The 11,434-nt window shown below is 38.5% G+C and overlaps 1 protein-coding gene across 1 annotated transcript; it reads right to left on the bottom strand.

Moving 5' to 3' along the window:
* Positions 1-5,398: 5,398 nt before the first annotated feature.
* On the bottom strand, positions 5,399-8,119 carry zgc:162730 (tristetraprolin). The gene is made up of 2 exons (XM_013999813.1): positions 8,008-8,119; positions 5,399-7,677 (listed from the first exon to the last, which is right to left on the bottom strand). The coding sequence occupies exons 1-2, from the start codon at positions 8,038-8,040 to the stop codon at positions 6,436-6,438; spliced, it is 1,275 nt and encodes a 424-aa protein (XP_013855267.1). The 5' UTR covers positions 8,041-8,119; the 3' UTR covers positions 5,399-6,435.
* Between the last annotated feature and the right edge of the window lie 3,315 nt (positions 8,120-11,434).

Raw genomic sequence — 11,434 nt, forward strand, 5'->3', positions numbered from 1 at the left:
ACACACACACACACACACACACACACACACACACACACACAGTTACTGGTTTCCAACCTGGAACTGAATAGCAGCAAAGCCGCTGACTAAAATTATTTTTTTCAACCTTTAACATGAAAAAACGCAAAACCTTCACAACTTAGATGTTCTTTCTTTGTTCTGCTCTCTGCCTTTTAAACGTTCAGTTTCAGTATAAAGGGCACAAACGTCTTTCATGTCTTTTCTATTTTCTGGTAAAGCAGTTAGAGATAACAGTATCTCTAACAGTATCTGTCTTACCTTTGGACCGCATAATGTGTTGCTGCTTTAATAGGCCTCCCTGGTTTTCAACGTTGGATGTGTATGTGTGTGTGCGTGCATACAGTGCTCAGGATCAGGTGACTTGGGTAAAGACCATTTTAACAGAAGCGGCTTTGTGGTTGCTCATTAACAGTGTCACGGAGGGGGTGGGGGTGGCAACAGTTAAAAAAAATGACAGAACAAGATGTGATATGGAAAAAAACCACCAAAGCAATTAGATCCACTGGTAAAATCCTTCTAGGAAGCAATCTTTGAGAACAAAACGTTGTGTGATTTACACAAAAATACTGATTTTGTTCATGTACACAAATATTTGTCCGTTTTGATCTGCAGGAGGTTTTTTTTTCCTTTTGCAGTTTGGCAACATTTTATGCACCCGCTTTCACGAACAGGTTGGGTAGTTAATGTTTGTGAACAAACAAATGTGTGCCAGTTTCTTCTTTCAAGCTTTGCTGTTTAGTCTATGTGGTCATTGTTCATCACCATGGTGACACATCCTGCTATTGGTCAAAAAAAAGGAAACAAGGTTTTAAATAAACTGTGCAGTGGTGACTGTAGAACTGAAGCTTATTCAGTATCCAGTTCCAATCAAGTGCTTACTGTCAACAAATCTTGTCAAGACTGTGGCTCATGTATTCACATCTATAGTATAAATTAAATTTATAAAATGCTTAGCAAGTAAAAGGTAACAAAAGTTTTGCATATGCATCTTAGGTTGGTGGTTTTATTGTTTTTAACTAGTCATAGCCTCAGTTTGCACACCGTATTTCACAGTAAACGCAGCACCACGAATTCTAACAAATTGCTAGCATTGTTTGAAGGAATGCATGTCGTCAGTCATCCTGCACGCCAGAATTTTAGACTAATATTGCATGCGCTTGGAGTAAAAGTTGAGCACAAGTCTCAGCTACAACCACACCCGATTTTATCTTATTGTCTATAAAAGTGACTGGGTCATYGTTGTTTTTGTGTTGAACTGCAGTAGCCATCTTGATTCCAAACATCAATCCGTTGCAGATGTACATCAAACGATTACTTCTTGAGTTTAAATAAAATCTGTTCAGTGGTTCAGGAGATATTCTGCTGACAGTCAGACATACAAACAATGAACTGAACTGAAAGGAAAAGCAAAAACACATTATTATCATTAATACCATGGTTAAAATTGGCATGTTTTCTCACTGCATGCAAAGCCCTTACACGATCCAGACTTCAAAAGGTAACCCAGGGCACAGACACTCAAAGCACTAAAAAAAGGTTTTAATAACAAAAAGAGGCTGACAAGCAGCTCAAAAACACTTACATTCATGTAGCATAACTTAGGACTTCAAAACTCTTAGGGACCAAACAGACTGACAACACAGTACAGTGATCAGACAAAGGACTGAAGACAGCACACTGAATATAAAGGTAAACTAATGAGGGCTAACTAGAAACACCTGGGAGGAACACAAGGACAATCAGGTGTGCAGAGGTGGGGCAGCTGCACAGAGGAAACACAAGGGAACACTGAAACACTAGGATGAACAAATCAAAATAAACTCAGACCATGACAAGCCCACTAAAACCGAACAGCTGAAACAAATCAGATTTTTCTCATAATCTTACTTTTTCACAGAAAAAGGTGGCGTAATGGGCTTTAAAAAGGTTTACAGGAAAGCAGCCACAGTTCTCGTCTCTGTGGGTCTGGAAGAAAAGGATCCCACACATTTTTTTTTCTTTCTTTAGAAATCTCACTCCAAACATCATCCACAGACAGAAACGTCAAACGCCATTTTAATGTCTCCAAACTCCACAGTATAGAAGTGATCAAATATAGGTCAAGAATGTACACAACCCAGCTGTAATTGCTCACAGCACCTCTTACCAATGTAAAAATCTTGCTATCACAGCTTTTTAGACTTTTTAAACCAATTTTTTTTAGATTGCAGCCTTACTTCATGGTATCCACTTCCTAAAGTGTATGAGAGTGGTTTTAGTGGCATGATAGTTGCACAACATGACAATCTTACAGAGACTATGAGGTGGAAATTGCAACAGGGAGTTTTTCTGCTTTACATCTAAATATGTCTTACACAATCCCAAGAACACTCAGCTCACAAAGCAGAAGATATCAATCAAACGGGTTGGAAGCTGGAAATGACAGCTGCTGACATTATACTTGGAAAAACGGCACGTTGTGTAATTCTGTTACTTTCCTTATATGTTGTAAGATTTAGCAAAAACACATTTTGAGTAATTTTTAGGACTGTGAAAATGATCTTGTTTTATAGAGTTTTGTCATGGGTTGTAAGTTTGTTAAAATGACAACCTCATGTTAGAGTTATAGTTTCTTTTGCCTTTCATTGTTTCTGACYAACTCAGTCACAAGAGCTGGTTTAATCTGCCTTTAACTGGGAAGCACCCAATTAAGAGCACAGACTTTTCACTGTTTTAGATTTGTTTTCCTAAATCACAAAACTGCATTTTATAATTACGAGAGGCACACGCCTTTCTTTTAGTTACTAGATTTTCTAACCTGTCAAGTCCTGTTTTCCAGCATTGCCTTCACCCCTACCGGTACAGTTGTTCCTATGAGCTCAGGTCATATTTTGGTCATGTCATTACCCTCACATCATACCATTTCATGTATTTTCCATAATCTGTTCATCAATTCATTTACTCAGTCAGCTATGTCTTATTCAAATTACAAACCTTARACAAACTTAAAGGAGACATGTGCTTTTAAATACTTCTTTTTCACATTTAAATAATTTATTTGGGGTCTATACGTATAAAGTGGAACTGTAATGCTTTGGTCTGAATTCCTCCTTATTGTAACTCCACAAGCCCCATTTCTCAACCATTTTCTGAGGTGCCTGGGAGCAACTCATTTTGACGCTGTCTCTTTAAATGCAAACAAAGCGTGGTAAATTCTAGCTTGATATCAGCCTTACATGTTGGAGATGTTCTGTTACAAATAATTTGCCATAATAGTTCCGAAAATTTAATAAAGTTTGGAGTAAACTGAACAGGTTGAAAAATATGACCCAAACAGAATGTAAAGGTATCTATGAAGAACTAAAGTAAAACTTTCTGGACACTCCAAGTACACAATAAAATGTATTTAAAGGCTAAAAAGTGTATTTTGCATACCTGTGAGGAAGCACAATTAAGGAAACTGGTGGCAGCTGGCTGCAATTAACTAAGCAGCAGGGCCGTCACACCTCTTTAAAACAAATGCTGCTGGCTGTCATTTTGGCTCTGCAATCCATTTGTTCATCTGTTTCCTTTAACGTCTTTTTGTGCAGGGTTGCAGGGAAGCTGGTGCCTATTTTTAATTGTCCTTGGCGAGAGGTGGGGTTCTTCCCTTGACCAAATGCCAAAGCATCACAGAACCACATAGAAACAAGCGAAAAAGGCAACTTTTGACCCTCTTACTGACAATTTAGTTGCCAAAAAACCCAACAGGCATGTTTTTGGCTTGTGGGAGAAAGCTGGAGTACCCAGATAAAACCCAGGGCGCACACAGGAAGAGAGCTTATAAACTTTAAATAGAAAGGCTCTAACCAGGGCTGCACTTTCTACTTCCCACTGGGAGGAAACAGCTCTAACCACTGTTCTCCCATTACCAAAATCTCATATCTGGTTTGATGGTAACTTTTAATACATTTTTAAGTTATGGTCCTTACTCAATGATCTTAGGTTTAATTATAACCAAATTATAACAAAAGGAGACTTGAGAAAAATAGATCAGGGGTTGTCAAAGTGGGCACAAAAGGACTTCAAGACATAAATGAAAAGCTCCATTGCTATGGAGCTTTTCTATGGTCACTCCTTTTTGTACCTTCGAAAGTGAGTACAAAGTGACCAAAAGTGTCAACGGACACATGTGACCAGCATGAACAACAATAATGCCAAACATAATACAGCAGTAAACATCACAATAAACATTACAATAGTTTTGTGTCAGTTAAATATTTCTAACAGAAAAAAGGCTTACATTTAATAATTTAGTTTTTTAAAATACATATTTCATCCATTTGAAATGTGCGCCCCAAAAATCTTTTGAAAACCTTGCCTTTTTTCTTTTGTTTATGACACAAACCAGATCCAGACACCCCTTACTTCAGTATGAATGTGCATTAAAAAAGTCAGGTTAGAAATAATGGGGAAAGGATGAAATGGGCTTTGATTTAAAATGCACATTTCTTTTGTCTAGTAATATGATTATTATATTATGATAATGTATATATATGTTGAGTATATATATATGTATATAATATGAATATGATTAATTATCTGATTTGTTTGTTGATCTCCTGGTTGTTTAGTTATTAAATTTGAACAAAAACGTAAAAAAAATTGGAATGCACACATAATTTTATTTTTTTAGGTGGACTTTGTGAGCATGTTTGGTGTTTCCTGTATCCAACATTTCACAGGGTTTGCCTTGATGTGTGCAATAATCTGTTGTGTCTAAAAACAGAGTCACTGTGTGCCACCAAACTCAGCTGAGATAGAAACACAAACAAAGCTCTAAATGTGGTGATTGTTTTCTCTTCTTTTAATTATGCTAAATGAAGTTTGTCAGCTCTTGCATTACTATCAAATAAACACATTAAATGTTTTCAGTGGAAATTAATCAAAAACGATAAAATAGTTATCTAGATAGAATATTGTCTTCATTTAGAGAAAATAACATTTTGATTCCACAATTTCAGAAATGCAAAATTAAATATTTCTACCATCAACCTAAAAGAAATATGGATTTTTATTAAGAATTTAGGAATTTATTTTTCTGCACTTATTTCCTCCTCCTTTAGTTACCTCATATTTCCTCTCTCAACATTAAACCCCATTTTTTTCCTGTACTGGTTTTGACTTCTCACTGAAGCAAAAAGCACACAATGGCCACATTCCTACAAAGGGAGGTCCTGCTTTTTTTCATGTCTGTCTGGGACACTTATTGGAACTGTGCCAATATTAATACACCTGTGCGCCCCCCCCCCCAATCTGGGTCAATGTTTGACTATGTTACGCTTCTTAGCCTCATGTGCAAGACGATCAGGCTTCTAACATTAAACAGAAAAAAAAACAAGCCAACAAAAGGTTAAAATTTCGTATTTATTTAGTATTTTATTTCGTCTTTATCAGGCAATTAAAAATATATTTTCTTTTTTGTTGCATTTTTCTCACATTGTTATTTCACAGAACTTGAAATATGTTTTTATTCATAAATAAAAGTACAAAATACAAATTTTTCTTCTTTAAACACAAATAAATATCATAATAAATATATTAGTTTAAGTTAAACAACACAAGGCAACCAATAACCAAATGGAATACTGCAGTGTTCCCTGAACCAGGCTGTCAAACAAATGGGGTGCAATTTTACAAACCAGCAAATAGAACAGAACATTTTACAGAATCTAAAAACCCTAAAGGTTGTCAGGACACAGAGTTTGAGATCTAAAGGCAAAAAAAAAAAAAAAAAAAAACTTTTTTTTCTGATCCTTCAGCATTTTGCAGTATTTGCTTGCACCCCAAGTCTAAAAAAAAAGGAAAACAAGAAAAGACACAAACACCCTTACACACATACTTAACAGGCACACACATACATCCACAGAACAGAATGAAGGATTAAGCTTTGGTTGAATGCTACTGGGGCTTCCTCCCCATTTGAATTAGCTGTAAAGTGCATATCATAGACACATGTCAGGTCTCGCTGATTAAGGCTACTGAATCAAACATACTGTATGTGGCACAGAAAATGATTAGCCTAWATGGCAGGAAATATCTTTAAGGCACAGGCACCAACGATTATCACTAAAAATAGGCCGTTTTGATCTCTACCGATTTGTGGTAAATAGGAGTCAGAATATGTGCTGGTTAAAGTCAAGACCTGTAGAGGAGGTAATTCTTATGGAAGATCACATACAAAAGTCTAAAAGTTTTTCTAAGTATAAAAATAGAGTCTGATAACAAGTGAGTATTAAATCATCTTAGTATGTGTAGTTTGTAAAAAGATCAGTTAAATGTTTACAAGTGTCATTTCATCAACTTGTTCTGGACAGTTCTGGTTTTGAAGAGAGTCGAGAAACGGGAAAGAGACTTTAGGGCCCCCCTTTCTTCATCCTTCCTCTTTGGATCCATTTAGTCAGAAAGCGACAAACGTTCAAACACAGTGAGCCTCTTGGTGGTGGACCCGTCAAATGTTGGAGACTCGGATCCGCTGGAGCTGCAGCTGCTGTAGCTGTCCTCCAGGGAGTCCTCAGAAGAGAAACGTTGCAGTCCGGCATGCTTAATAAAGCCTCCATTGCTCCCAGGATTGGGGAAAGGCACATTATTCTCAGGGTGCAGCCCGTCTGCCACGCTGGTGAACGCACTGCCTTTGTTGCTGCTAAAGTTATTTCCATGGCCGCACACGCAGCGGGAAGGCTTTGGCTCCAAGATGTAAGGAATGTCTCCATTGCTGGCGTGGGTCTGGAGGTTATTGAACTGGAATGCCGATACCTCCRGCTGCATGGAGTCGCCAAACACAGGGGAGAGGAGGTCATTGGGAGGTGGGGAGACAGATGAAGCACGGCTGAATCCCAGGTTTAAATCGTTGGGGGCTGCAGCGAATGACGGGGGAGATGAGCTGCGTGACGGGCCCATGAACCCCGCAAAGCTGAGGCTTTGTCGGAGCTGGTGGCGTGGATTGTGACCACTGGTTGACGTGGGGGCTGGTTGCCGCTGGAATTTTCCAGACCCTAAGGGACCTCCACTTATTTTCTCCTCATGGATGAAATGGCASCGTGAGCCATAGGGACAGTAGCCAAAATTGTAGAAGGTTCTGCAGGGCTCCGTCTTGTACTTTGGGTGGCGGTACAGTCCGCGCAGTTCTGCCTCGCCGTGGGCAAACTGACACTTATTGCCATACTTGCAGCTGCCGGTCTCCTGGTAGCCCCGACACAGCTCAGTCTTGTAACGGTTAGAGGACAGCATCGGGGGGACCTGAGCCGGGAGGTTCGATGAGGGTGGAAACCCTGGAGGGGGAGCCACGGTAGTAGAAGAGCTCTGGTTAAACATCTCCAGGTTCTTCAGCTGTCCAAAGGAAGGGAGCAGGCTGCTGCTGGGTTCAGTCATGCTCATGGAGCGGTCAGACCGGAAGGGGAGCTGTTTCTGYTTGGAAACGGGGCCCTGGCTCCAGATAGAGCTGTTGGATGACCAGATAGAGCTGCCGTTGTCATCGCTGTTAACGTGTTCAGAGCTCAAGCTGAGGCTTGAATCGGCMGGGTGGGAGGGGGGAGAGAAGAAAGACTCTGAGCGGTTCAGCCGACTCTGCCCAGGGGCTTTGAGCTGTGGCTGGGACTGAAGCAAATCGTCATTCAGGGTCAGGTGGTTCAGAAAGTTCTGTGAGAGATAATGGAAGTAGTTACTAAAAAGTCACATCAACAAAGTTACAAAACAAACAGTTGTTACACTTCTTGTCATCAGAAGAACTTATTAAACCACTTATTTACTAATGAGAGACTAGATTTAAAGAGACAATGTGCCTCTGTCCCCCTTATCTCATTATGTGTACAAAACGAGGAAACCCTTTGAGACTAAAGGCACGTTAGATAACGTATGCCCCCAATAAGAGACTCACGGAGGAATCAAAAGAGCAACAACGAACACCCAGAAAAGTAAACTTTTTATGAACAAAAACAAACAAAAAAGAGGAATCCTGTTTTAACTCACCGTTGGGATGATGCTGTCAAGCATTTTGGACATGCTGTATCCCTTTGGCAACAAAAAGAAGACTGATCCACAATGAAAAGCTGGATGTCTGTGTCTAAACCTATTTTAACTCAGGATCCTTGGATCACTTATATACAGAGAGGTTAAAAAAATTGCCCCTCCCWACGGTCTGGGAGGGGTTTCCACATGCCATGTTCCCGGATGACCCTCCTTCTGACAAACCCACTTCTCCTCCCCCTACAAAGCCAGAGAGAGAGAGAGAGAGAAAAAAAGAAACACAGAGAAAGAAGAAAGAAAACAAAGTATTTTTAGCCAGCTGTGTGAAACGTTTCAGTTTCGTCGGCATGTGAAAGCAAAGTGGCTTATTTGCGTAGCCCTCGAACACTCTACGTCTGTTTCTGCACAACTCCTCTGCATGTGGGTTCTAAGGAATGATTACAGACTTCCTGCAAAAAAAGATAAATCATCCCAACTCTGAAATTTGAAATCTAAAGCACTTGTGTGAAAAAGTGGCAAAACGGACCAAATTATCACCCCTTTGTTCCCTGAAATAGACGAAATGAGAAGTTTCTTGTGCTGAAATGTCTCCTCATAAACACAAGCGTTTAATTTTGTGTTTACTGTATTTGGGTCTGTATATTCTAATGACTAATGTTTTTCAGGAAATGTTGTTAATTGTCTAGTCACTGATCACACAAGGTATAGTTTCTGAATGATTTTTACTCACTGCATGTGGAGATTCTATTACTGTATGCTTGAGCTTACCAGAATACATACATGATTTCCCCATGTATCTTCTGGTTTCGGGGATGATTACATCAAAAGCCACAAGTCGAGGTGTAGGTTAGCGGAGGGGAGAAACCTTTGGCCTGTAGGCAAGACTGTGGTGTATAGAGCAGGATGAAATAAAACACAGCAAAAACAAAACATTGGTCAAAAACTGACTATTTTATGACTTCTGTTGTTTTATTTTATGTGAACGACTTTATTTGTCAAATCAAATTTTTCTTATTATGGGACAAGTTATTAGTTTGTTTTCATACCTTTTCTAAAAAAGAAAAAAAGTTGAAGAAAAATCTGTTTTGAGTCGTCTAAAAGTCATAAGATGTTTTTGTGGAACAAGTCCCCACAGCCCACAGTGGAAATGCAGCTGTGACTCTTCATCTTCAAAACGTCACATTAGTTTCTTGAACAATYTTGATATAATTCTTTTCAGCAGAAGTATTGTTCTACGGCTGATGATAATGATGATGATGATGTTTTTACACAGAAAAAGATGAGATGACAACTTGATTTATTTTATCCTGTACAGATGCGGTGATGTGAAATTTATACATTTTTATTCAAAATCATCTAAAACGGATTCAGTTGAAAACGTGTAAATATGTGTTTAAAAAAAGGAAAATCTACAACTATTTACTAATCATTTACCAAATTCTCGGTCATGTATTTGTACATAGATAAGTTTGTTTTTTCAGGTTATCTTTTTCTCTTAGGGCAAGGCACACAARAATGTCTGAGTGTGTGTTCGTGCCTTTCTTTTAGCAAAATATCTTGTGAACCACATGATCAATTTTGTTAAAACTTCCAGAAGGCAATCACTGGACATACGACAACAGCTGTTTACCTTTAGGAGTTAACCCATTTCAAGATGACTGCCACAGCCAAATGACCTTTAAAAACACAAAAATGTATATAATTCAGTCAAAGTTACAAATATTGGTCTGAAATTTGACGTGGTAGTAGCCCAGACTGATCACCAGTGTATAGTCTGAGTGCTAACTGATTGTGCAAGACTTTCAATAAAAATTGGGTCATCAAACATTTTAGAGTGAGGTCTGTCTGTGTTAGCAAAATACCTCAGTTACCATGGGCCTGTTTTAATGACATTTTCAGGAAAAAAATGTTGTGTACATGTGGTAGTAGCTAAAAGACATTCACAGCACAAAGTAATTTTGCAACTCTGTCATTTCTGAAAACAAAAAGATTTTAGTCTAAAACTCTGACATGAAAGGCAGCAAGTGATGTGTTTGAAATTTCTTCAAGTTTGATTTTGATATCAGCTTATAGTGAGAAGATTTTTTCCTCTGTGCTCTTCTTTTGTGCCTGTCACCCACAAATATGAGTCACTCTCAATCCTGGCAATGACAGCACATTTTCTAATAAACGTTGTGCGAGTTAAGAAGTCATGTCATATCAAGCAACGTGTCACATCAAGAAATACAAAACACTGATGAACCCAACAAAAATATTAGTATCAATGATATTGATAACCAGTCAAATGACAAAAATTATTAGTCTTAATGACATTAGGTGAAAAAAGTGCAAATATTAAATGTAAAAATGTTAATTATTTAAACACATTGCTTTTTTTAAAGGTTTTAATTGAATTGTATGTACTTATGAGTAGTTKGTTTCAACTACTTTAGTGCTCAAAATGTTTTCAAGCAGTGCGGGAAAGTGTACGTTCAATGTCTTTTTTAAGTGTCAGTCATTTTATCTTGTACTATTTTTTCATCTGATTAACTAGTTTCATTATGGCTTGAAAGGTAGCTCATTGATTCTGACACACACACACGTGTTTTCAATCTTTGCTAAACGGATGTCTCGGTGTAACCTGTCCAACAAGMTTGACTCAGGTTCTGACAAAGTCTGCTGACCTGCAGGACAGACACTTATAATTACTCATAATGCTTTTGTTTTGCGGTTTTCTTACAACAGGGCTTTTTGAACAATTATTCAAAATAACACCCAGACTTCACACACTCACACACCAGATTTCACCAACCTCYTTGTGATTTTATCCATGTCTTTTGCTCAAGTAGAGTATAAATGTTAACAAACACAATGTTTCTTAAGGTTCAAGAAAAAGGGCAACTAAATAATAAAACAGTTTTTATTTCCTTCTACATAAAAGTATCTAATTATTAACCCCATGGGCTTTCAGTGACATTTTGCCAGCCTGCCATCACAGCTGAGGCCAAAGTTGCCCCTCATGTTTGACTATTAATATCAGCAGCGAGATATAAATAACATAGTTTAATATAAACCTGTCAGAATATGAGAGCCTGTCAACAGAGGGTGGAAAATATTCTCCTCATCTTTAGAGACTTAACCTTCTCAGCCAGCTAGGAAACTGGCACAGATACATGGAAAGCTAAAAGACGCTCATATGTGTGTGTTTGTGTGTGCATGTGTGTGTGTGTGTGTGTGTGTGTGTGTGTTTGTATTTACATGGTGGTGTGGTTGTTTCTTTTGAGCTGCTGGGGTTTTAGCTCAGTCTCTTGCCAGAGTTGCAAAGAGTATCTCCCAAACAGGGAGTGGCCCTCACACAGAAACACAAGCTCAGAGGAGCATTCCTGCTGACGTTGACTTCCAGGTTACTCTGTGTGTGTGTGTGTGTGTGTGTGTGTGTGTGTGTGTGTGT

This window comes from Austrofundulus limnaeus, unplaced genomic scaffold (assembly GCF_001266775.1).
Source record: "Austrofundulus limnaeus strain Quisiro unplaced genomic scaffold, Austrofundulus_limnaeus-1.0 Scaffold2489, whole genome shotgun sequence".
NCBI classification, from domain to species: Eukaryota; Metazoa; Chordata; class Actinopteri; order Cyprinodontiformes; family Rivulidae; genus Austrofundulus; species Austrofundulus limnaeus.